We start from the raw sequence: 27,898 nt of genomic DNA on the forward strand, positions 1-27,898 counted from the left end.
CTTAGGAAACAAATTGTTTTAGAAAGTAATTTTACTATTTAAACTCCCTGGGGATTGTGGGATGCAAAACTATATGACAGAGGGTGAAGATGGATGGCAGGAGATCGCTTGATCATTGCCTGTTAGGTTCACTCCCTCTGAGACCCCTGGCATTGGTCACTGTCGATAGACAGGATACTGGGCTGGATGGACCTTTGGTCTGACCCAGTATGGCCATTCTTATGTTCTTAAATGAGAAACACTGGCTAATGTTTATTTTATATGTAAATAGTGAAATACACTAGTGAAGTCCTTGGAGATACTTTTTCTGCTGGTTTAAGCTTAAGGGCACCAGTCATTGGTATTTTCGAGGTGTTGTCCTGAGTTATATAGCTTGATGCTTAGCTGCATCTGCACTGAAATATTAAAAGAATAAGAAGAATGTAAAATACTTTAAACATTGTTGAATGCATCTTTAGAATGAAAAATGATCTGCAAGCTTGCAGAGTAGTGTTAGTCAAAAATATTTTAAATAGTTTTGTCTAGCAATTAAATGTAGTTGATTGAGTGCAATGTGGCCTGTCTCCCAGAAGATGGTGCTCTAAAATATGTTCAATAATAACCAGAACTTAATAGCCATAATAATTTGAGTTCCAGTATTTTTATAAACACGTTAGCACAAGATTCACAGAGCCTTTCATCCTCAAAAGGAAAGAAATGTGGCATTTATGATGCTTATATTCTCAGATACCCCAAAGCAGTGTAAAAATAGATATCTATAATACCACTAAAAGTCAAGTGGCTAGACTGGTAGAATTGAGGTTATTACAGCTGCTCTGTTTTAAATTATCCTGAAGAAATAGATTTACTTTAAATAACCTTTTTGCAAGCAATTAATACTCATCTAAACGATGCATGGTTATGTCCCAAACTTCAGACTTGAAAAGGCTTCTTTGTGTATTTATTTATTTTTAACTTTCACCCAGAGACAAACAAACCAATTTTCCTCTAAATGATCACCGCTAATTTTGAAAAATCTTGGCCCAAGACAGAAAAGGGGGAGGAATAATCATTAGCTTTCTTCTCCCCACCAAAAATTTGAGCTGCTTTTTCCAAAGGAAAAATATAGTAGTAAACTTATATATTATTTAATCTACAATGGTGTGCGCAACAATATAATTTAATTATTTTACTCAGTATTGGGAGACAGAGAAGCAGGGAGAAGATGTAGCCAAAAATTAAATATTGGGTAGCATCGAATCTGGTAAAGTGCATCTCAGAAAAGTTCTCACCATTTCCAGATTCTTGAACTGAGGAGGTCAAAATCAAAACAAGCAACCTTGCATCATCATCATAGTAAAAACATATGGTGTGAAATCCTGGCCAACTGAAACGAATGGAAGTTTTGCCATTGACTTCAGTGGAGCCAGGATTTCACCCATGAATTATCTTTACAGAGTCTCAGTTTTTCTGTGAGTAAACTATTTGCAGCCGAGAGAGACAAAATCACCACACACACAGAGTAATTTATTTCTACGATCTTGCTTGGCCAGGGTTTCCTCAAAGGCGCACTGGCAATTAACAGAAATAGGAGTCCAGTGGCTGCCAGGCCCAGCCAGCTGATATTCACAGATCAATAACTCCACCTGGCTTTTTCCCTCCCTTTAAGTCTTAGACAAAGGAGCTTATTTAACAGAAGCAGGTGGCTTTCCTTGATATCTGTTTTACTGGTATTGCTTAAAAATCAAACGTAAAGATTAACATACCAAATAAAGCAGCTAAATTCATCCCTATATTGATCTAACTTTAATACTGCCAGGTAGCTCTATGAAAGCTATTGAAGAAGAATTTCCTTTGTGCAGGAATGAGCCTTATAGCTACACATATATTTTACAGCTGGTTCCATTCGCTGTTAAACCTAGGCAAATATGCCTAAATTAGGATGAAGAAAAAAATGCCAAGACTATCAAATTATAATTTGTTACTTGGCTTCTTTCTGTTGCTTGGCTTCTTTCATAAATATAAAAAGTGGAGAGAATTACTAGAGCATTTATAATAGCTACAGCACTTTCAGCTCAGTCCCTCTGTGTTTCCACATCGCAACACGTGGTTTATGAGAAAATGTAACAACATTCAGGCATGTTATATACTAGTGCAAACATATTTATTTCACCCATGTGGGCCACATCTGTGACTCTAGTGTGTATAAGTATTTTCCACTACATGTACTACAGCAGTACAATTTACTTGTGAAGAGTTGGTCTTGAGCATCTCTTATTATAAAAGGACAGAGAGAAGACCATTGTGCTGACATATATACAATGGAGTTCAGTGATCTGCAGTATCATGACCCAAGCCTAGCTTTCGGATTTATATATTGAGTGTAATCTTACTTTTACTATAGAAAGCTTGTAAAAAATCTAATTAATCCAAAATGCTTTCCAAAAGGGGCGATTTTTCCCAGATTCCCATGTTAGTTCCAAATATTTTTGCTGAGTTCATACTAAAGAAGAAAGCATATGCTTCAACTCCTTGTGCATCAAAGGCTAGACTATAATCTTGCAATCTTGCCCTGAGCAATGGGTAGCATGTAACTTTGCTGCCCCAGAAGCAGAGCAGGGACTGAATTGTGACTCAGAGACACCCTTGCTTCATGAGAGCAATCAGCTCCACTTGCCCTTTTCCTGCCACACCTTACTACCCTGCTTCATGCTATCTTCTCAGCTCTGCTAGCTGGCATGATGGAAGGCAAAGCCAAGGTTGCAACTACTCTTTGTAGCTTCCTGTCTACACCCACCATCTCCTGTGCAGGTGATGGAGAAGTGACCATCTGTCTGCTCTCCTCATTTATCCTGTTGCCCACAACAGAGGTAGGAAAATACAAGGGAGTAAGGGGGCTCCTTACCATCCTTTACTCCCTTGCATGAGCACACAGCAAGGGTCATGATATGACCCCAAGTCATTGGAAGGAACTTTCACACTAACCTGTCCACAATATCATATTAGTACTGATGTTGATTATTTCATGGGGGAAAGTAATTGAAAAATTGTCACTCAGTAAGTCAAATTATCTGTCCAAGTACTCTTATGGCCCTTGCCACTCCATGGTTACCCAAGGAGAATATGGTGTCATATTTGCAAATAAGTAAATATCAACAGAAAAACAAGATCTTAGAAAAAAGCCAAGATAATTATAAATAGGACATACTGGTAATAGGATATGGAACTTTCCACCTGTAGGGCACTGGATCATACAACCCAAGTGACCAGTCCTACAACTGGACTTCAGTTGGGCATGATACGGGTGCAGGGCCCAAGTTAGCAATGATTTGAACCTGTTATCTTTTGAAGGCTGTTCTGTGGTCTGCATGAGATAAGTAGTCTCAGACCAGTTATTGGTGGATATCTGTCCACATTACACCACAGTTAGAATATTTGTTGGGAGCCCCCCAGGAAGCCCAAGGTATGAATGGGCCAGGGGTTGGAGCACCTTTCAACCTTTGTGGGTTTCCCTCCAGGTTAGAGTTGCAGGACAATTGCAGGGAAGATTATACTACTGCTGCCCAATGGTGCTGAAAGTGTTTCCAATTTTAGTTGGACATATTCCTGGAAGTTTCATCACATCAGGGGGGCCATGACCCCATCACTTTTACCAGCCATAAGGGTGAGCGATCGGGTGAGTGGGCTGAGAGGAGGGAGTGGGGGACGGGGTCTTAGGGTGAAGAGGTGATGTGAGGGTGGGGGCTCAGGGAGAAGGGGTGACTTGAGGGCAGAGCCTCAGGGAAGGGGCAGGGCCACAGTTCTGGCACCAGTGGCACCCCCACTTTTAGGGAGCTTCCTTCACCCCTGCATCACATGATATAGTTTCTAATGAAACTTTAATTCCTGGAGGCTCCAGGCCAGTCCTGGAGGGTTGGCAATCATATATTTGATGTTTGGAACAAGGACAGTAAGCCATCACAGATGCACAAAACATTGCAGGGAGCATTTACAAGGAGTACATAACTGCACCTAAAGATACAATACACCTTAAGGAAGGGGGAACGCAATCAATAGCACATGCACATGGCAACAGCATACTGAGGAGCCCAACAAAAAGCATAATAAAGAAATTAGGTAGATAAAAAGGTATTAGAAAAATGTGTTTTACTGACAGGACTTACAGTATTTGCACATATTTATCCCTGGAACTAAACTTTACATTGGCAATGATATCAAATAGGGAACCCTATTCCTGCCCCCCGACTGAGTTTTTCTGTCTTCCACAAGTTGCCTCACACACACACACACACACACACACACACTCTCTCTCTTTGTTTCTACTTCCCTTACACACACAAAAATTGCCAATCACCCTCCCTGGCTAGGGACTTTTTCAAGTACACAGTTGCTTTTAATGTTTAATTAGGTATGATAACAGGATAAAATGTTCCTGGCACTGTACAGTGCCCACAGCTCAGACTTGCAACATTTTCCACTGATTGTAGGCAACTAAACATCTAGTAGTATAGTGGCAACATTCACGTAGCCATGATAAACACAAGCTATTTTCAGGGGCTTATAACTTAGTTGCAAAAATGTACTCTAGGCTCCACCTTTGTATCCAAGGTCTCGGGCCAATAACAATTTCTAACATGCTTTTAGACTTTATTATCCACCCTTTTTTAAGTCACACAAATTTAAATTTAAATGGCAAGTAGTGCTATGCTTTTTACTGGACCATCACATAAAATAAAATTGGGTAGAAACTTCTTCTGCATAGGCATACAACCCTAATAAATAGATTTTTTTTTAAAACTCATCTTGATTCAGAAATTGTTTTGGGCCACAATATATACATCATATGTATCCTTTTTTTTTAAATGTACAGTCTCAACAAATATCTGAGAAAAAATTACTGTATTTGCAATTAGATTCCCCTGGGCAAACCCCTGTGCAGCTCCACACAGCTGCAGGTTGTCAGTCTGCAATAATCCAACTGCAGAATTGGCATGCAATCTTGGGACTCAGCACCTGAGGAGCCCTATCAAAATCAAATGATTTTAGGCCTTATTGAGAGTTCTACCAGCACTGCTGTAACACAGAGTGGCAAAAATGCCACTATATGGCCTGTCCCTCCCTCCATTGCTAACACATGAGCAACTGCACTGGGGCTGAGGCAACCAGGGGAGACCTACCTAAAACACTCGGTTGTAGACAAGACTTAAAACACTTTAACTTAGTGGGCCGCCTGCTCTGAATAAAAATTACAGGAACTGCTTCTTTGGTTTAGAATGACACATCAACAAACAAGCAATCCATGTGAACACCCTATTAAATGCAGATTTGTTGATTGAAAGCGGTGCCTCTGAAGCAGTAGTTGCAAACAGTTCAGGTCCATTTATTTTAACAAAAATATATACAATTTGCAAGCAAAAGGTGCATTATTAAAAATGGGAATGATACAGTTTTTATGGTTAGCTAACTCAAAAATGATTGAATGAGTTTGTCTTAAACTGCCCCAGAAATATTCATATTAGAGCTAAAACCAGTGATGGAAAGTTCCAGGCAGAAAGAAGAGCTCTGAGGAAGTAGCGAAGCAGTGAAAAGAGAGGGTTATATATAAAGTCTCTAACTCAAACTCCCTCATGGAATTCCCCAGTAGACAAGAATGGCTCCCTCAAAGCCAGGGTTTTTTAGTGTGTTTTTTGTTTTAAATGAGCAGTTCATACTTAATTATTTAAGATTTTCTGCTTTGCAGGTGCATCCACCTCAGAAGAGACTTTATAAAATTAAAAATAAAGGGAAACATTTATTTAAAAAATCATTACTTTTTCTTCTGTTTCAGTACATAGATCAGTAACATACATTTTATATAATCTTGCACAGAACTTTCTTTAAAAGAAAACAAAATAATATCCCTAAGAACTTGAGTAATAAGAATAGCTTAGTGTGTGGCACAAACAGACAAAACCCAGTAAATCCAGAGGGAAAGCTGGCACTCCACTTCCTAAACTCACTCACTCGGTTGTGGGGGGAAGAGATGGAGCAAATGCAGTGTGTGAATTCAGGACAAGCATGTCAGCCTCAGCTTTGAAATTTCCTGGCTCTGTTTGGCAAGCTCGATTTTATTTAGATCTGGGGAGGAGATTACATGTATATCCTGCAGACCCCAGGTTCAGGAGAAAAGTTTGAACTCCCCTCAAGGTGTGAAGCATAGGGCTCCCACCTCCTCGAGGCTCGAGCTTCAGTGCTCCCCCTCTTCCTCCCCTGGGCTGTGAAACTGGAGAAGAGCAGCAGGAACAATGTCACATGAAGGGAATGCTAACTACACTGCAACCTCGCTGCTTCCAGGCAGCTCCTCCAGCCTCAGCCTCTCTTTCTCTCTGGCTGACTTGGTTAAAATCATTGTTTGGCTCCAGCATTAACTACATTCCAGAGGGACGCAGCGCCCAGTCTCCTTCCTCGCATTCCTGCCCCACACAAAGGAGTCCCTCCCTCGCCTAGCCTCTGTGCATCTCTTCCAGCGCCACAAAGACTCTGGGAGCCGGGAGCTGCACTTGCCCCCAGGCTCGGAGTTTGTCCCCGGCGCTGGGTCTAGGTGCAACTCTGCCGGGAAAGGGGGAGAAGGCAGGCAGCTCCTGAGTGCAAATTCCTCCGCGCAGCGCGCCATTGACTGGCCTGAGCAACTTATTTAAGGCTGGAAATTGACACACGGGGGCTTTTTCTTCTCGCCTGTCCTCGTTCTGCCACGGGAGCTGGTCGTGAGACGGGCTGTGGAGCAAGGATGCCTTCCAGGTGACCTGGTGCAAGGAGCTGTTGGGTCACCTGGCTGCAGATCTCTGGGGCAGGGGGAGCAGCCTGGGCAGAAAAGTGCCTTGCCCTGCTGCAAACTTCCCGGCCGGCGGCTTTCGTGCCCTCCCCCCCCCCACTTTTTTTCCTCTCTCTCCCCGCTACCCCTCCGGCTCGGGGCCGGCGGAGCATGGAGAGGTACGAGCAGGACATTGCCCGAGCCAGCAAGTTCATGGAAGATCTGTCTCTCTACGAGCCCTGCCAGGATGGGCTGTACAGCGGCCGGGGCTGCAGCGGCAGCCGAAGGGAGCTGCTGGAAGACGCCCAACTGGCCATCGCAGCCCACATGACGGCGGAGCCGAGAGGCAAGAAAATGAATGGCACCGTGGGCCCCCCGGGGGACGCCCACCCCGCCGCTCCCTCCGGCAAAGTGTACCAGGCTGCGGCCGCCCCCCAGTCCCGCTCGCTGAACGGCGGCAGCCGGGGGGGCGGCCCGGAGCCGGGCTGCTGCGAGGAAGGGCTTTGCACCCGCTCCGAGGTGGCGCTGCCCTGCTACGGCGGCTTCGCGGACAAGGGCAGGCGCTATTCCTCCGAGAGCGCCCGGCACAGCGCCGGCAGCGCCTACGAGGGCGTCTACGTGCCCAAGCCGGCCGGCTCCTACCCCGGCCCGCCGAGCAGCCGAGCCCACGCCGGGCCCGAGGGCAGATACAACGCGGCCAGCCCCCGGGCCAGCCTGGCCGCCTCCTGCCAGGAGCAGCTCAGCCGCTTTTCTAGCCCCAGGTCCAGCCTGGGCAGCAGCGGCGCCCCGGGCTACGAGAAGTTCTCCAGTCCCCGGGCCAGCCTGGTGGTGCCCGGGCAGGAGAAATACAGCAGCCCGCGGGCCAGTCTGGTGCAGTACGAAGGCGGCGCTCTGAGCCCCAGGTCGAGCTACGCCAGCACGGCCAGTGACACCAGCAAACACTCCAGCCCCCGGGCCAGCCTGACCAGCTACGACTGCGGGAGCAAGCCCAGCAGCAACCGCACCAGTGGCATCAGCATGGGCTACGACCAGCGGCACGTCAGTCCCCGCTCCAGCACCGCCAGCCCCCGCTCCAGTTACTCGGACTCCCGCTACGGCCTGCCGGGGAATCCCGAGCTGGATGGGGCTGCCGGGCCGGGGCTCCCCATGGTTAGCCCGAGGTCCAGCCTTTGCAGCCAGGATGGTCGGACAGGGGCGGTGGGGAGCTGCAACCCGTCTGTGGTCAGCCCCAGGTCGAGCATCTCCAGCCATAGCTCCAGAAGCTCCAGAGGCTCCATGAGCGCGTACCCGGAGCTCCAGCTGCCTTCGCCCCGCTCTTCCATGCTGGGACCAGGTTTACAGGAGGAAAATCCCACGCAGGAGCATGGAGATGCTTATCCCAGGCACGAGCAGCAGCAGCATCCCGCTGCCTCCAACCCCGACTCGGCTTCAGGGGCGTTAGCATCCTACACTTACAGCCCAACCAAAGGGTCCGCTTCAGCTCCCAAATTCAAGCTTCCGTATCAGGTCACCCCGTCCAGGGAGAGTGGACCCAGCCAGGCAGAGAGGAGGTTGGAAGCGTTGACGCTGGAGCTGGAGAAGGAGTTGGAGATGCACATGAAGAAGGAATATTTTGGTAAGTGGCATCCTCTTGCTTGTTTCTAGGAGTGCCTGGTAGGGTGACTAGATGTCCCGATTTTGTAGGGACAGTCCCGATTTTGGGGTCTTTTTCTTATATAGGTTCCTATTACTCCCCACCCTCTGTCCCGATTTTTCACATTTGCCGTCTGGTCACCCTAGTGCCTGGCCCAGGAGGCTATATGGGGAAGGAGAGGCGATCGCATTGCTATGGCCACTGTCCCACGGCAGACTGGAGCTTAGCGTGGATGTTCCGCTGCACACGATGAGCAGAACTGGTTGAAAGCTGACTTGCTGTGTACATTCCAGACAGGCATAGGGGGAATCCAGTCTTGAAAGGCCCAACATTAGCCTGTAAGAGTCCAACTATTCAAAGCCGATCCCTTATAAGACCTTGTTTTTACTAACAGTTTTACCTGTAGGAAAATAGTCACTGACATTCATGGCCATTTTCCATCCAGATTGCTTACCCAGGGGTATATTGTTAAAGTCTGCTGTAGTCCAGAGCTAAAGGACCAATTTAAAAAAAAAAGGTTTCTTAATTGTATTCCTCTGGCTTTAGATTGCATTTCTCCTGGTCTACTCCACTAGTTACACTCGATCTGTTTTTTAAAAAAGCTGCTTTTCATGCTGTTCCTCTGTCAAAGATCTGTGTTTGTTTGTTTTGGAGACTTTCCCCTTGTGTTTATCCCTTCTGCAGTTTGTCCTTTTCCCCCTCCCTGGTGTGACTGGAAACAATGCATAAAGTATTATAGAAGCACCTGTTTGTGCCAGCATAGTTTGGTATGGTATGGTTAATTGTCTTTCCATTCTAAACCAAACTTTTCAGGACTCCCAAACTTGTATTCTAAAGTTCATGTGATTTGAAATAGATACATTTGAAGTCTTTGGCCCAGCTGCCATAGTTTTGTTTTTATAAACCATGGGCAAACTGGAGAAGCCAGTTTTAGGACTTGCTTCAGTAAAATCTTTGTCCCGATTCAACATGAGAGATGCTCACAGGACCCTCTGGCACATGCTGTTTCTGGCCTGCAAGGCCTTCCTTGGCTCTTCACCGCACACAAGTGTGACACAGCTTGGATTTGCACCTAGAAAGCGAGAAGAGATGATGAGATCCTTTCCTGCCAGGCTGCAGCTAAGTCACTCTGCCTGCATATCTTCTCCTTTCCTCGCTGTCTGTTTCTGTCTTTCTGAACAATAAAAGCTCCGTGAAACAAATGAATGCATTTTGCAGTTAGTCCGCAGTGCAAGTTAAGCCCATTTGGTATATTGCTTTTAAATGAAAGGAAATGGCCAAGATATTTGCATCTGAAAGACAACTACAGAGAACTTGCAAATACTGTCTCATTCCCTACAGGTACTGGGGATCTCCCAATGCAGCCAAATGGGGTGTAGGGTAGGGAGGGAAGATCTTGGAAGACCTCATAGACCATATGCACTCATATGGATTAGAGATTCAGGTTCTGCAGAGGGTGCCCTGCTTGGTTGTGCATAGCAGGCTACATAAGAGCTCTCCTGGAGCTCCAGCTGCCTTTGCCCTGCAACTTGGAGATGGGGCAGGGAAAGGCAAGTGGATGCACTGATGCATCAGTCAGCTGGTCATTGCCCCCTGTGGCACAGTGAGACACACTCTGTGGCCTTTGAGAGGAAGGTTTTCCCCCCCTCAGTGCCCTGCCCTTTTACTCAGACTGGGCGCAGAGGAGAGACAGACCTTACCTATTAGGTGTGTTCTTTTTACCTCATGTGAATGTTCTGGAGGATCAGGATCCATATTATTTTAATGGATTTAATGAGCATTTTGGATTGTGTGATAGTGTTCCACAGGAGAGGTAGGAGCTGAAAGAGGGACACTCGTGGCCACATCCGTGCAAGAGGTTGGAGTGCCAATGAGGTGCTGGCTGGCTGGCACAGAAAAGGACCCGAGAAGGGCAGCTGTGGTAGTTGAAAACATTCCAGAGCAGCAGAAAGGACCTGTCTTGCACAGATATTTATGCTATTTGTAAATTTGTTGCTTTGTGGTTCTCAGACTCCTGTGAATTTAAACAGGAATTTTAATACTGGTGAAATGAGAGTGAGCAATAGGAAGTGGGTTAAGAGACACATGTAGGAGACAGAGATGGGTAGGAGAGGAGAAGATTGTCATTCACTGCATAGTTATACAGTAGCTTCCATCTGGTTGGAGGTCTGAAAAGGCTACCACAATATAAACGATCATAATAATTATTGTGACTCATTAAGTATCCTCGGATGCTGAATTGTGAAGTTAATGATCACACTAGGCAAAGTAAATGTTTGCCTTGCAAATCTCAGTGGATTTCAGTGGAAGTGCCAGCACTAAGATGCTTCCAGAGCAGAGGACATAGCCTGATAGCCCTGGCCCTCTAAAAGCCTTTGGTGCAGTGAAGTGGCATGCAGGGACGGCTCCAGGCACCAGTGTGCCAAGTGCGTGCCTGGGGCGACAAGCAGCGAGGGGCGCTCTGCTGGTCGCCGTGAGGGCGGCAGGCAGGTTGCCTTCAGCAGCATGCCTGCGGAGGGTCTACTGGTCCCGCGGGTTTGGCAGACCTCCCACAGGCGTGCCGCCAAATCCGCGCGACCAGGGACCTCCTGCAGGCAAGCTGCCGAGGGCAGTCTGCCTGCAGTGCTTGGGGTGGCAAAATACGTAGAGCTGCCCCTGGTGCCATGGGAGTAACTCAGAGAGGATGGAAGAGTCCATCAAGAGACAGGCACAGAGTGTGTGGTGGGATGTATGTGTGAGGGGGCTCTACTCTACAACTTTTTAATTTATAAGAATTTGTCTTTCGCAGCTGTCGGGAGGTGCATGTATAATCTATAACAACACGTTACAATATGCCCTAAAGATCAACAGACTGAGGCTCTGTCAGACAGATGGGAGAAGCACATTTCAGAGTCCAAGACCCTCTGTTAAGAATGTCCGGCCCCCGTTGCTCAGAAATTAATATCTAGGAGAGTTTGCAAACCTCCCAGCAGACCTTAGCTATTGCAGTGGCACACAGAAGTCTCTCTGGTAGCCAGGACCCACACCAGATAGGGTTTAAAACAGCATAGCACAGATTATCAGTGTTCTGTAGCACCTATTATTTTATTTAAATTACTCCTGTTTTTAATAGGACTTTGTGGGCTTGATCGTGCAGTTCTTTGAGTCAAAGTGAAGTGAAGGGTCAGTTTTGTCTGAGTGAGCACTTCAGGGTTGCGCCCTGTGTGGCTAAAGATTGAAAGGGTGAAAAGAAACATAATCAGAGCAGTACTATGAGCTGCAAGAGGCTCAGAGTGATGGTGCAGGAAGCTGTCTTCTTCTGATAGATATAATGGCTAGTCACTTGGACACTGCTTAAGTAGTCTCTGGAAGCTTCTCCTATCGCTCACTGATAGTAAATCAAAGGCAATAGAAATACACTACTGCATTCACACAGTACTAAGCATCTGGCATACACCCATATAAATGAACTTAAAGGCATGGCTACCTAGTCACCATAGCCTCTGTACCCAGATCAGTACTTAAAAGGAGCACTCCGCTAAGAAGTATCAGATTAGTCTGGAAGACCTTCAAACACCTGCAGTATTTAGGCACGCTATAATTTTACCAGTAGAAAATGAAAGTGTTAGCCCTAATAGTGTAACAAACAGGGCAAATGGTTTAATGCTCCTTAACTGGATCAGCCTAAATATCTACTAAGTACATTTACATCTTGTGACATTGCTAATTTTAGTCTCTCTCAACACCAGTCCTCATAACCTCTGTTCAGAATGAAGGCTTATCTGTATGGGGATGTTACATTGAAGTAACTTTAGTTTATATGCCTGATGGTGCCTTGTGTACACACACAATATTTTTTAAAGTGAATTATTTGTCATCTTTGGCTGCTGCAGTAAGAGTATGTCTACGCTGCCCATGTTACAGCACGGCCGTGGTAGCTCTGTGATATGGGTAGTGTAGACACGCTTTATCGGTGGGGGAGAGCTCTACCGGAGATTTAAAAACCAACCCACCTCGAATGAAGGTGTCTAAACTAACGCTTTTTAGCACTAAAACTTTTGTCGCTCAGGGGTGTGTGTTTTTCACACCCCTGAATGACTAAAGTTTTAGCTCTGGAAGTGACACTGCAGACAGCCTCAGGCCTGGGCTATACTACTGTGGGGGGGGGGGGGGGGTGTTCGAACTAAGATACACAACTTCAGCTACGCTATTCGCTGAAGTTGAAGTATCTTAGTTTGACTTACCTGGCCGTCCTCATGGTGACGAGTCGAGTGCTGCAGCTTCCTGCTGCGGTGGAGTATGGGCGTCGATTCGCGGATCGATTTATCGTGTCCAGACAAGATGCAATAAATCAAGCCCCGATACAGCGAACACTACCTGCCAATGTGGCGGGTAGTATAGATGTACCCTAAGTAATCCTCCTTGGGACAGGAGTAACGCCACTTTGCAGTGAGTTTGCTTTAAGGTTTAGCTGATTCCATGACTCTGCTGCTGGCAGTCGTCCCACTGCTATCTCATGCTGCATTGCTTCTCACCTGGACTGCTCTGTCTGTGTGCTTGTATGGACACCACTACTCCAGGGTCATCTTGTCACTTCTCCATTTACATGCTGGCATTTCGTCAGGTGAGCCCCTTCTCAGTGCCAGGTAATGGTGAGTTCACCCCTCCACAGTCACATCCCCACTATAGCAGCTGCACCCTAAAGCCACCACATGGATACCTGCAGAGCTCCTGGACTTGATTGCCCTCTTTGGAGAGCTGTGTTCAGTCTCCTCTGTCTCCAGAATGCAGGCATGTATGAGACTGTGTCAGAGCATGCCCAGAGTTGGGCCCAGGGCCGAGTCCGAGCAAAGGAGCTCCAAGAGAAGAACCTGAAGACAAGGACAAGCACAGCCACTCTGGTAATGCTCCACTCCCTGCCCAGACTATGAGGACCTGGACCATGTTTTTGCAAGTGATGCCACCACTGTGCTCAAGAATTGTGGTGGACAGTTTTCCAGAAGGCACCGCAGACAACGTGGCAAGCACCCTAGAGCCCGCATAGATCGTGGGGTCCGACAAGGAGCAGGCTTTTCTGGCTGGCCAAGAACTGCGTGACCTATCAGGTATGGGGATCCCATGCCGGGACAGCTAGACCCCTACTACTGTTCAGGGGACCCCTACTATCAGCCAGCCTGAAAACGCACCCGGGGGGAGCTGTTCAGGAAGTGGTGTGTGCTGTATTACACGACAACAGCATAGGGGGATTTAAACTACTTTTTTCTGGGTTCTGGCTGTCTGCTGCCATGTTAGATGGGGCTAGAAGCCTCTCCCCACTTAAGGGACGTTTAACCCCTTCACTCCCGCGCTGTACTCAACATGACATCTGCACTGGAGATGTAAAGCTATACTTTTAGTTCCTGGCCATACCAAATTCTACACCCATCAGCCAGGTTTGCCTCCATGCACCCTTCTCAAATGGCTTCCTGCTTGCTCTCCTTCCTTTCCCCCTGTTCCTTGCCACCCCCTTTCCTCCCCCACCCAAGGGAGCAGCAGCACAGGGATTAAAACAAGCAAAGGCGTTGCATGGCAGGGATGCTTATCGTAACTACAGACCCGGAAAGAGAAAAGAGCAACAGAAGAAGTAATTTGGCTCCCAGTTCTGTAAATGTCCTCAGCTTGAACCCAAATCAGACTTCACAGACATTTCAAAATGCATAGGCAGGACACGGCATTCGTGGGTATTTGACACTCTTGGATTCAGAACAATGACTGCAGAGTTCTGTTTATTTTGTAGTGCACTTTATGGTGATCTGCCAGTGTCATAAAAAGAGAACTTAAGGCACAGCTTGTATTTTGGCACATGCGTTACAAAGCAGTGCAGCTCGCCCGGGACTGACCGTAGCTACCGTTTCCCTTCCACGCCTGCTCCAGATGGAGGGACACCTAATAGCCAGGCTGCATATCTTCCTGGTTTGCCCATTGTCTTTTTTAACAAGACCCTTCTATGTCTCCTGAGGATTTGCCTCAGGGAACATCCTCCAGCTTACGGCTGGCCTGCAGGGGTGCATATGCAATTACTAACCTGCCTTCTGCTGCCCTCCGCCCACCTAAACCCCCACAGCCACCCAGCATATTTTTACAGAGGTCCCTTACAAAGGGGAAATAATCTGGAAAATGTCTAAACACCTTGAAGTGAATTCCCTCCTCCCACCCCCGGCAGAGTGGGGAATGGCATTCCAAAATTGTGGGGAAAGCAACATTTTGTGATCGTTGGCATGGAGACTAGGATTGGGACAAAAAGTCCTTGTGCTTTTTCTGGTTTCCGTGATTGCCACGGCCCTGCTGAGAAGCTGACAGACCTTGGAAGAAAGGAAAAAGACAAGAGAGGAAACTTTCAAGGTACTAACAGCATCCTGACATGGGGCCAGGGAGGGACAGTTTCCAGGAGCAGTTGGAATGGAGGATATGGGTCTTGACGGGGACACAGTTCGGAGGCAAATCTCAGTGTGGGAGCACCTTTTGTTACAAAGGTCAAGCACAGCACCCATCTTGGCAATGGTCTGCACACTATGGAAAACACATCATGTATTGTAACCTCCCTTTCAATCAACCACATTTCAGGCCCTTCCCCCAGCAATCCAACCCCAGAGAGAAGAAAAGTTGACTGCGTCTCACCTGCAGGTCTTTGTGAGCCTTCTCCATTTTGGGCAGGCCACAGTTCTCTTGGTCTGAAGTCCATACGACAGTCGGCTTTCTTTTTCTTTTCTTTTAATTCAAGCGGCGTTATTTATTATCTGTGCTACTGGAAAACTCTCACTTTTTTTTTTTTTTTGGTGCCACTCAGCTGAAAAATGTCATTAGGAACCGCTTCCCCCCCCCATCTTTCATAGAACATCCCCCCCATAGGATCAGTTCCTAATAAAATTGGTACACACGCACATTTCAGTCATTTCTTTGGTTACAGCATGTTCATTATTCACAACTACTCTCGAGCCTCAAAGTAAGAGCATAATGCATCCCTGACCCTGTTTCCCTGGCCACTTGGGGCATTTGTCAGAGGCACCTTCTCTGGCTGCCTGTAAGGATCAGAAAGCCGTTCCATGTCCTGCGCCCACCCAGACTCCCGCTCCTGGCTCTCACAGGTGAGGTGCAAGAGATAGCAAGCCCTTATCCCACAAGGCACATAGCGAGAAGTGTCATGTCATGTCACGTCATCCAGCCTTGCAGTCTTTCAAGCTGATGCTCCACTGTCATTCAGCAGCTGCTCTATTAAACTGTTCCTTTCTCTTGTCAAGTGTCCAGTAAAAGGCTTCATCAGCCAGGGACGCAGGGATAAGCTGGGTCTCCCGAAGGGATGGGAAGAATCATAACTCCATTAATGTCCATAGTGGTCAGGGGAGCATAAATTCCCTAGCTCATTCCAGCAAATGGGCCTGATTCTTTAAAGAAACTGGCATCATGGACCTTTCTAGAACTCACATTGATACTGGTGACCATTGTGGAAGGTTCAATCAGGCCTTGCAGCACCATGGAGAAATACCCCTTCCCGTTATGTTTGGCCTGGTGTTGGGGTAAAGAATAGGCATGTGTCCCATCAGTAGCCCCTATACAGTTTGCAAACCTCATCCATGCTAAGCCACCAATAACCTCCTATTTATTGCTAAGCTTTATGACCCAGCCCACCAGCACCTTCCACAGGGCATTGCAAATCTTCATGACAGCAGCCCTAACACTTGATCTACCAATACCAACTTGATCAGCTGCTGACCAATAGCACTTTGGGGGTGAGAGCTGCGAGATGGTGCTAGAACATGCTGAGGAGAACTCTCACATTGGTGTTCTGCCTCTCCAGCTCTTGGGTGAGCGCTGCACAGATGAATAGGAAAGTAGCTTTCTGCATTGTGAAGTTCTCCTGCCACTGCTGGTCATCCCAGTTCTGCATCACTCTCCCATTCCACCAGTCTCTTCTAGTTGGCTAAGTCCAGGAACATGGCTCCACTCAGTGAAGCTGCTCCAGATAAATGCTCTGCAGACGTAACTGCTCGATTTCACCCTCCTGCTTCTCCTCTACCTCTAGCTGTATTACATCTCAAGCTGTCCGAAGCCGCTGAGCCACCCATTTGGCTGCGTGACTGCCAACAGAATGCTTGCTTTTTTCAATAACTCTCATGATTGCAGTGCTCAGCTGTGTGTCATCTAGGCTGTCTGACAGCAGCTGGAAAGTGGCAGTGGCAAAATTTGGACGAATTATGGGGTGCTGGGAGAGGAATCACGGGAGTTTATTAGTTTGACCTGTAAGTCCCACAATTCTTGTAGGCTCTGGTAGACCTCATGAGAAAAATCCCAGAGCATGGCTGAGTGATGGAACATTGCCACATTGGATAGCTACCCAGAATGCTGTGTGGTTAATTTGAACATATGCGGAGCTGTGCAGACACAATGATTAACAAGGAAAGCACCGTAAGCCAGCATAATGAAGTCGTGTGGATGCGTTTCAGCTCACGTATCTAATCAATGCAGTTACAGCAAACAAGCTAGCTCAATGTAATATTGCCAGGCAGACAAGCCCTAAGACACTTGTTTGTTTTTATTGTTCTTGTAATAGAAATCCATATACCTAAGACAGCTTGTATGTAATCCTGGAATATGTGGCACGTAACATGTACATGTTCCGGCAGAGAGTGCATTCCTTGAAAGCGCAGTCTCCTTCAAATGATGGCTTAAATAGGCTCCCTCAGTCAGTGTGTAATGTAATTTTGGAATTATGTGATGCAATGTTGAACAAAGCCATGGGAAATGTATGAAGCTCTGAAAACGTACTAAGACCACTAAGGTATTTGTTACTTTGTATCTTCTGACACATTTCAAACCTTATTTTAGTATTTGTATATGTACTGAGACATTAAATGACTGACTTGGGGGCCTCAGACTTCATTTGTTTGTGATCAGTTTTGTGCAGGCACCTGCATGCACAGGTGTTAATATGAAGAAAGCACAAGTGGAAGCTAGTTTGAGACTAAGGGCTTGTCTACATCACAAAGTTGCAGCGCTGGTGAGGGGGTTACAGCGCTGCAACTTAGGAGGTGTACACATCTGCAGGGCATCACCAGCGCTGCAACTCCCTGTTTGCAGCGCTGGCCGTACTCCCGTTTTGTCTCGGGTGTAGAGGATCCAGCGCTGGTGATCCAGCGCTGGTAATCAAGTGTAGACACTTACCAGCGCTTTTCTTGACCTCTGTGGAAGAAGCAGGTATCCCAGCATACCTGAGGAAGCCTCTCTGGTAATCAAGCTGGACTCCTTCCCTGCGGTTTGCTCTCGCGTTCCCCGAACCCCCGAGCAAGCAGGTCTCCTTCCCTGCGGCTTGCAGGGGGGTTCGGGGAACGCGAGAGCAAACCGCGGCGAAGCTGGTCTCCTTCCCCGGTTTGCTCTCGCGTTCCCCGAACCCCCGAGCAAGCAGGTCTCCTTTCCTGCGGTTTGCAGGGGGGTTCGGGGAACGCGAGAGCAAACCGCGGGGAAGCTGGTCTCCTTCCCCGGTTTGCTCTCGCGTTCCCCGAACCCCAGTGCAAGCAGGTCTCCTTCCCTGCGGTTTGCTCTCGCGTTCCCCGAACCCCCGAGCAAGCAGGTCTCCTTCCCTGCGGTTTGCAGGGGGGTTCGGGGAACGCGAGAGCAAACCACAGGGAAGCTGGTCTCCTTCCCCGGTTTGCTCTCGTGTTCCCCGAACCCCCCCTGAAGCCGCCCAACAGCGCTGCAGTGTGGCCACATCTAACACCACTTGCAGCTCTGGTTGCTGTAAGTGTGGCCACTCTGCAGCGCTGGCCCTATACAGCTGTACTAATACAGCTGTAACAACCAGCGCTGCAAAATTGTAGATGTAGACATACCCTAATAGTGGTATTCAGGCCCCAGATGTTGTTTCACTTACCAACCCAATTTGTAAATCTGAGTGCCTAGAACACTTCTGCTAAAATATTACTCTACAGATCCTAAGTTCTTAGGCCTTGGCTACACTGGTGCTTTACAGCGCTGCAACTTTCTCGCTCAGGGGTGTGAAAAAACACCCCTCTGAGCACAGCAAGTTACAGCGCTGCAAAGCGCCAGTGTAGACAGTGCCCCAGCGCTAGGAGCGCGGCTCCCAGCGCTGTAAGCTAATCCCCACGGGGAGGTGGAGTACCTGCAGCTCTGGGAGAGCTCTCTCCCAGCGCCGCCGTGACCACACTCACACTTCAAAGCACTGCCGCTGGAGTGCTCCCACAGCAGCACTTTGAAGTTGCAAGTGTAGCCATACCCTTAGGAAGCTTTATTCATAAACTATAATATTTCTCCTATTCCCACCAACACAGAAAGATAATAATTGATACACTTTAGCTGTCTTCTTAAGCAGAATTTATTCTGAGGATTATTCTTTAATTAATCTTTTTTTATCCAGGGCATGAAAAGTTCACTGTCCTTTGACTAGGAAGCTACCGGGTGAGTGCCATCAATGTCCACGTAATATAAGCATTCCTTTAAAAGAGTGTCTAGACATTATGGTTACAACAATAACCTTCCAAACATAAAGCATGGCATAGCTCTATACTTTATTTAAGTTTGTGGTAGCTCTAATGCCTCTGGGTTGCTCTCAACTTTTCTAAACTACAGCAGACAGAGGGTGTCTCACTGCTGCTATTGGAAATCCTCTGGGTACCCATGAAACTGAGCAGAATTGTATCAATTTCACATTGCCACAGCTTGGAAAGCTCTCAACAGTAGAGTCAGACACTGGATCTGCTCACAGGAGAGGCCCCCAAAAAAGCAGATGGTGGATGCAGGGGAGCTGCAGCAGTGGTTGATTATCAGAGACCCACCACGACCACTGCAATAGCCATGAGAGGGGTGAATGCTGCTTCTCTCTCCCAGAAGGACGCTCACATTTATCAGACGCTTTTTCCACCTAGAGACAACAGAAGATGGAACCCAAAGTAGGGCTTGTGGAGCCCCCTGGTAGCAATCCCATTACCGCCCCCCTTCATAGCCAGTGGGGGTTAGAGGAGATTTGACTTTGCACCTAGGTGAGACTCCTGGATTGGGGGAGGTGGCTCACTTTAATTTGGGCCTGTGTCTGAGGGTGTGGACAAGTGAGTGGATGGGGTGAGGGTGTGTGAGATGAAGTACATGGATCTAGATGGGTGGGAGAGAGGGGATGACTGATGGGCTAAATTAGAAGAGAGAAGTAGGGTAAGTATCTAGAAAGAGTACACACAGGGGAGGAGGCAGAGCACAGCTCAAGGAAAGAGAGAAAGGGATAAAAAGATGAAGGGGGAGAGAATGGAGACTGCAGGAAAGAAATGGGATAAAAAGTAGAGTGAAGCTAGGAAGGAATAGAAGTGCTGAGGAAATCAAGAGAAAGATGGTAACTTGCATTTAAAAATATATTAGTCAAGTGACCATACTTTACAATTGACAGTGTATACTATAAACAGTGACAACTGTCATTCCTTTAAATTGCAGGGAGTGTGGCTTTTTTTTGGGGCGGGGAAGCGTCACAAGGCAAGTATTTTTTCCTCTGTCTTAGTAAGCTTACTTCTCAGGCTAGTGACTATTGAGTAGATCTTTCTTCAAGGAAATTATTGGGTAGCTAGTTAATGCCAGTAAGGTGCCTTGTGATTAAGGCCCTGGAACAGGATGTGTACGATCTGGGTTCTCAGTTTTCTGGCTCTACCGCAGGCTGTCTGTGTGACCTTGGCCAAATCATTCAATCGCCTTGTGCCTCAGTTTCCCATCTGTAAAATGGAGATAATAATTCCCTACATCACAGGGGCATTGTGAGACTAAATTGATTAGTGTTTGTGAAGTGCTCAGATGCTATAGCGATGAGCACCCTAGAAAAGCATACAAAGTGTTTTTTAAAGCTCTGTGTACAGTAGTAGTAAAGCTTAACTGTTTCGCAATTGATTTAGTGCATCCATGCCCCATGGCATGAAAGAGGCCAGATCCTATTTGCTGAGCAGTAATTGGCTAAAACCATATCAGAGTCAGAATCCTGGTTGGGGTTCTGCCTCCTTGCTCCCCCAAGGAAGTCTGAACACAGTTCTGTAACTTATTGATTGCGTGATTTATATTTTGAATGGGTATAATGTGGATACAGAGGGTACTGGCCACTTCTAAGTCATAGTCACACATTGACTTAGGGCTTCTGATCCTGGGATTTGGATTCAGTTGACTGTGACTAGCATTTTATGGGCATGTGAGCTACCACACCATAGTAAGTCTCGGTTTAATTCTTAGAATTTACAGACACCCTCTACTATCACCATATGGTTTGGAAATTCTACCAGCACACATGTCTGCGAATGCTGTAGCTGATTTTCTAAGCCACATGATGATGCAGGCCATGTGTCAAAGGGGTGGAGGAATGAGCCATTTAGTCCTGTAGATCTGAATTAAAGATTTTCATTTATACTTGAAGAGTGTGTGTGTGGGGGTGGGGGGTGGGGGGGAGAGAGAGTCTTTTCTGCTTATCATTGACAATTAGTATCTTTAGAGAGAAGTGAGCTTATAAAGACTAAAGATCAGTCCATGCTTCAAGTTGCTTTGTTTTGGGGTGTATTAAGCTTCCTATGTTGTTGTTAATTCCTAAGTGACAAGTTCTTGTGTATAAAACACTGAGTAGTTTTAGATCTGTTAATCTCTAGGACGACATAGTCGTTAGTTTGAAACTAGATTTATATTCTGCTCCTAGCTGATTGGGGGTGGAGCGAGGGTGGTGGTCAAATACCTGAATGTTACTTCAGACTCTTCTCTAGCATTCTCTGTTTAAAAACAAAAAACAAACAGCAGGATTCACCTTCTCAGATGGTCAAGGAAACATCTTAAGAAACATTTTAACAGTTTAAGAAAGATTCAAAGTGAGGATTTTTTTTCCATCTGAGTTTAACTCCTGTTGGCAGCTATTGGTATAGTCTTTGTGCGTGAGCCTCCTCAGAGATATGTAGGTGCATATAACCAGTGTGGTGGTAAATCACCTACCACACATTCACAATTCACACACATTAGTAGTAAATCATTTTATGAAGTACGTTCTAAGAGTGGAACGTAGCTCTGCATGAAAGAGCCACTGTCTAACTGGCTATATTTAATGTGCGAATAAAGTTGATACAGTTTGGAAGGCAATCTTTTCCAGATTGTACATTTCTATTTTCAGAAACAATAGCCAGTTTTTTGTGTGTGACTCAGGTTTAAAAAAAAAATGTGTTTTTCCCCCATGCAGGTTCTGCAGCAGCAGCAAACTGACAAACCCTATATTCAGTGCTGTGCTAATATAATTGATATCTATAGTTAAGAACAAGGAAAAAAACGAACAACCATATTGACTTCAATGGCTATTAAAAAAATGCACCAGGGTTTGCCAAATAATAAAACAACAATTTTGGCAGGAGAAGACATTTTTATTTTCAAGTTTCTAGAAGGATTTTGCGAACAAAAATCAAACTGTAATGGCAGTGAGCCAAAATCTGAAATGTACCTGGGTAAAACTCCCCTGTACTTCAGCTGGAGTTTTGCCTGAATAAATAGTGAATTCTGAACTTGGCCTAGTAACAGTTTTACATCCCAAAAGGTATAAAGGTCTGTACTGGACAGCATCTGTTCGACACTGCAACAGAATTATTGCATTATATTTTTCATCCACCATCCCATCCTCTGCAAGAAGTTAACCATAGTGCTCTATTTCCTCATAACCTTGCTGTGTTTAAGGTGGTTGTGTTCATTTCCTGGGAAACATACAGTGTCCTGTTTGTGCTGGGTTGAGATTATGACCTTTTTACATAGGATGAGAAAGCAGGCTGGATTAGTATGAATCCGATATTGTGAGGCTGCTGATTCTTTCCCTGTGGAGTAAGTTATTGGGATTCTTTTATCTCATATCCTGACATTCCATGTCTCAGCAGGAAAACGTGGAGTGGCTGTATAGGAGTAGATCTTTCAGTAAATTACAGTTAGGTTCTTTCAAAGCCCATGTGTTTTATTTTATAGTGTATAATGATGCAACAGTTCTGCCTTCTGAATTAGTTTGGATCCAATACCGTTTCTTAATTTGTGGCTGGAGAGAACGAATGTCATTTAAAATGATATAATACAGTATTTGACTTATGCCAAACCCTGGATTAAAAATATGTTTGACTAGAATTGGTAATAAATTATACAGAGCAAAACTGAAACAGCATAAAGGAATTCACTGAAATGGTTGGTGACTCTAAGCGTTGTTAGTAGTTTCAGAAGGCATTTGCCATTCATGTCAGAGCACTGTATTTAACTGCCTGAAATGTTCAAGTTCTAACAGGAAATAGGTACCTAAAACCTGTGTGGTGTGGCATCCCTTGGAAATATCCTGAGGCCGTGAGCTGCTGCTTTTGAAGTCGGTAGTGGAACTCGGATTGACTTCTGTGGGAGTGGGATCAAACTCCAAATGCTGACAGACGTAAAGATTTGCTAATAATTACAAGTGGCTGAATGATGCAAACAAATGTCCAGGAGAATTTGGCTGAATTTTGAAATGAACTTGCCCTGTGCCCCTTTCATCAAACCTTTGTGCAATCCAAATGTTGTGGGAAGCAAATTTCAGCATTTGGGCCAGAAGCAATTACACGCGCATCCAATTGGTGAAGCAGAAAGAATGCCATGTGACTTTACCAGGCCAATTGCAGCTGAGCAACACAGCTCCAAATTAGAATTTATCTGAGAGAGGAAAGTGTTCAAAAAAAATTTTTAATCTAATAGCACGTGAGGAAACTGATCTTTTATGGAAAATTCATGACGAGAGAAGAGTTTGAAACAACCATATTGTTAACTGTGGATTATGCCCTCACTTTTCCTAGTAATGTATATAGGAGCCTGGTCCCCCAAAGACCCACAGATGTATTTTCACAGTAGCATCTCTCTTCCTCATTCCTGGCCTTGGCTTGTGTGCTGTATTCACCTACTTCAGTCTTTTTTTTTTTTTTATTCCCCTCTGCAAAGTTTTTCCTCCTGCTTGTCCTGCAGTGAAGTCACAAGGCCAGAATTTTACCTATCCTGTTTTGCAGGTACAGTTTTGTGCCCCCCACTTTTGAACTGATAAGGAGTTTGGGTGCACACATTAATAGTTAGGCATCTTATACCAAGAGTAGGCACAGTATTTCCAGGGAGAGGTGCAAGTTTAAGCTGAATGCCAACTCATTTTAAAAACAAAACCAAACCCACCACCTTTTTGGTGTCCTTGTTTCTAGACTTCAACAGATGTTTCTTCTGCAGTGCATGCTACATTTTGCACTACAGTTGATTTAACCCTGTCATGCTTTGTTTTAATTTTTGATCAGCATAGCTCAGTAGTGCCTTGCTGATCATCTGAAATCTAAGACAACAGCATAAAAGGACATTCAGTGCTATACTGGTTTGCAGTGCAGTAAAGCACGGCATTCTCTTCCTACTGGAAAATTTCACTTCTGCTAAAACCTAATCCCAGGTTTCTTTGGAATGGTTTTATTATATCAGTAATTTCACCACTGATGCATGCCAGCAAACTTTTAGAAAAGACCTTATGACACATAAGGGAAAAATACCCGCCATCAATGTGGTTTCATTTAGTGATCAACCACAAACTACTGTATTTATCTTTATTCCTAAACAGTCTCAGTTGATAAATATCTCTGATTATATGAAACATTCATATTGTCTGTAATTAAATATGGATGCAGCTAATCAGATTATCTGGCTTGTCCCTGTCCAAAGTGGGAGCAAACCCAAATTGGTTACGAACACGTAGACCGGTGCAGTTTCCTTGATCATTGTGACCAGGGTGTTTTGGTCTGGGAGCAGAGTTAGAACAATATTATCAAACATGAATAGACTATTCAGAGCCCTATCTCTAAAGAAATTAAACTGTTGCTGAAAATGGTTTTCCACAATGACTCCGTGTGGATTCATTTTGAAAATGGGGAAAGTGCTAAGTATAGATTGGGCAAAACCATTTTCAATACCATTTCAAAAAGTGGGACTGGGATTTGATGGGAGTGATAAACCAGATCCATTTCCTAGTGTAGACAAGATTGAATGTGCATAACATGTTCCTAAGACTTTCATCTTTGTCAGCAGTATTTGAATTAGGGCAACCTTACTTACTTATGTCACTAGGGTGTTGTGGGGATTAATTCACTCATGACGGTAAATGCTTTCAGCTCCTCAGAAGGCACTGTAGAAATGCAAAGTGTATTAATATTGCTGTTATGATTAACATGCCAAATAGACAGGTAGCGCACAAGGTAATATCTAGCTATATTTATTGCTTGGTCATAGAAGTCAGATTTTCAATTCAAAAGTTTACAAATGTTATCATTTTTGTGGAAAGTTGAGCTGCTGGGAATTTTCTCAGACATTTTTGAAGCCCTACAAACTTTTGCTTAATTGGCAAACATTTTCACTGCAGGCATTGCAGAAATTCTGTAAAGTGAAAACAAGCTGTTTTCTCTCTTTTTATGTGGTTACTAAAAAAGAAAGTGGAAATCAGTTAAAATAAAGAGAAAAACTGTCCTCAAATACAGTTTGAGCCCTTCAGGTGTGATCAGTTTAACAGTCACACTGATTCATGGGGGGGTCCTGCTTCTGGTGATCCATGGATACCCCATGGCGCCTCTCAAGCACAGGAAACACCCATCCTTTCATTGCCTGGACACGTGGAAAGAGAGACATAATTCAAGGGATGTAGCTTAATTAGGCCACAACTTTATTATTTAACTCCTCTGGGAACTAACAGGGAGTAATCCATACAGTGCAGCTCATAGTTCCTTCCTTAATCAATTCCACCTGGGGAGGGATAGTCATCAGCCTCCCAACCTCTACAGATGGTCCCAGCCCATTGCTGGAATCCCGCTGTTCGCCCTCCATATTGAGGGGTAAGGAGCTGCAAGCAGGGAATTCTCTCCCTGCTGCACCAGACATTAGGAGACCTGACTCCATCCCCCAGCCTCTTTAGGCGGTGCTTTTCCCTGAGCCTACTTCCAGTCCAGTTTATCTGGGAACTGGACCCCTTATGGAATGAGTGCCTGCATTGGACATCTACCACCTGCTGCGTTGTGACATCTTGAACCGGAACTCCTGATATACACCACCAGGTCATGCAGCTGCTGCAGGGAAAGTGAAAAACCCCTCCCTGCCCTGGCCATTCTGATGGTGAGGGAAAAATCCCTTCCCAGTCCCAAGTGAGGCAAGGAGCACAATGCCCACAGCAGACTAACCAACCCCACCCCACCATCCTTCCCCCCCCCCCCCAAACCCCTTCCCAGTCATCTTCTTCCCAATTCACAGGGTGGGGGGAACCTTAAAGGAGCCTCCACCCTTTTTTTCCTGCCAGTCCAGACAAAGTTCCCCTGCCCTGCCCCTGCATTTTGTGGTCATTGTCTGCATCTTCCCGTCTGTTACAGACTCATCCCCATTCATAGTTAGTGCATTGACAACTCTGACATCATCAATAGAGCATGGAGTGGGATTAAAATGGGGTTTGAGGGTAATAGATGCTGCAGCTGGCTTTCTTCTCCATTACCACGAGGATTCTGGCCTCCATTGCCACAAGCAGCATCCGTAACAAGGTCACTCTTGAACTTGGGTTCCCATTATGTCAGCAGGAGCTGTTGTTAATCCCAAGTGATCCATGGAATTCTTTGTGAATTACAACAGTGATAACACTGAATGTTCTGAGCTAAATCTTTGATCATTTGAGACCTGCATGCATGTACAAAAATTAGGTACACACCTCTACACTGCATTTGCACATGCACTCCAAGTCATCACACAGATAGCATTCCCAAGCATATCTGAGTGTTTTGCACCTGCAGATGCATGTGAAAATGGATGGAATTTTTGGGCATAACCATTTGCATTCTGAACATTTGGCTCTAGGGTTTAGTATCTCAAAGGTGTTATGAAATGTAGTGTTTGTTTTTATACAACCTGAAATGTACCTTGCAGCTTTCTCAGCGTTTGAAATAGGGGCCTTTGAGGGGACAATAGGAGCAATGGGCCTAGTTCTGCTTGCATTTAATACTAGTGACACCAATGGAGTTGCACTGATGTAACTAAGAGCAGAGTTTGCCCCATACTTTTTAACACCATTGAAAGGTAGTGGAAGTGGAGAGCTTTTGCGGAGATGTTTTGTGGAAAGTGCTATTTTTCTAAAATAAAGCAAAATATGGACAGTCTTTCCTGAACTGGAACAGTTGGAATTTAGGCTTTTAGAGCCCAATCCTGCATCTGGTGGTCATGGGCACAGAATGAAGCCTTTTAAGGAGCATATGTTCTTGCTCCTCATATAGAATTCCTCCTGAGATCCATTTGTGTGTGCGGAGCAAGTCTGACTGTCCCCCAGAGCAACTGATCAGAAATGAAAGTTTGAAGTGACCTGATTAAGGGAGCATCAGTACTGGAGCTGGAGGAGTAATTTCCAGCTCAGATAGGCGTACCTGTGCTAGTTCTAACGGAGCTCACACACTAAAAATAGAAGTGTAGCGGCACAGCAGGAGGGACTAGCTGTCCCAAGTACAATCCCTTCCAAGATGCTTGGTATGTACTAGTGGTAGTGGCTAGCCCAGGGGTCAGCAACCTTTCGGCAGTGCTGTGCTGAGTCTTCATTTATTCACTCTTAATTTAAGGTTTTGTGTGCCAGTGATACATTTTAATGTTTTTAGAAGGTCTATTTCTATAAGTCTATAATATATAACTAAACTATTGTATGTAAAGTAAATAAAGTTTTTAAAATGTTTTAAGAAGCTTCATTTACAATTAAATTAAAATGCAGAGCCCCCTGGACCAGTGGCCAGGACCCGGGCAGTGTGAGTGCCACTGAAAATCAGCTCGTGTGCCATAGGTTGCTTACCCCTGCCCTTCCTGCTGCTCCGGATCTGCTTCTATTTTTAGTGCACTAGCTTGATTAGTTCTAGAGCAGAGGTGGGCAAACTACGGCCCGCGGGCCACATCCTGCTCAGTCCCTGAGCTCCTTGCCCGGGAGGCTCGCCCCCCAATCCCTCCTCTGCTGTTCCCCCTCACCCACAGCCTCCCCGCACTGCCAGTGCAATGCTCTGGGCAGCTGGGCAGCACAGCTGCAGCCTGACCCGGTGCTCAGTGCTGCGCGGTGGCATGGCTGGCTCCAGCTGCGCAGCACGGCTGCCTGTCCTGGGGCTCTGGGTGGCATGGCTGTAGCGCCACCAGTGCACCAGGCAGCACAGTAAGGGAGCAGGGAACAGATGGGGTTGGATAGCAGGCAGGGGAGTTCAGGGTGGTGGGCGGGGGTGTGGATAGGGGTTGGGACTGTCAGAGGGCAAGGAATGGGGGCGTTGAATGGGTGCAGGGGTCCTGGGAGGCAGTCAGGAAGGAGGGGGGGGTTGGATGGGGCAGGGATCCCGGGGCGAGGAGTCAGGAATGAGAGGAGGAATTGGATGGGGTGACGGGGGGCAGTTGGGGTGGAGGTGACGGGGGCAGTCAGGGGACAGGGAGCAGGGGGTGGTGGATAGGGCAAGGGTCCTGGGGTGGCC

General features: G+C 46.1%; 1 protein-coding gene across 1 annotated transcript in view; it reads left to right on the forward strand.

The window, feature by feature from the left end:
- Nucleotides 1-6,696: 6,696 nt before the first annotated feature.
- The window catches only part of WTIP (WT1 interacting protein), a 120,568-nt gene continuing 99,366 nt past the window's right edge, over nt 6,697-27,898 (forward strand). The window contains exon 1 of the mRNA XM_050922819.1: nt 6,697-8,384. Coding sequence (XP_050778776.1) covers nt 6,941-8,384 — 1,444 coding nt within the window. The 5' untranslated portion in view covers nt 6,697-6,940. The remainder of the gene's footprint in view (nt 8,385-27,898) is intronic.

Source organism: Gopherus flavomarginatus, chromosome 14 (assembly GCF_025201925.1).
Source record: "Gopherus flavomarginatus isolate rGopFla2 chromosome 14, rGopFla2.mat.asm, whole genome shotgun sequence".
Classification (NCBI taxonomy): Eukaryota; Metazoa; Chordata; order Testudines; family Testudinidae; genus Gopherus; species Gopherus flavomarginatus.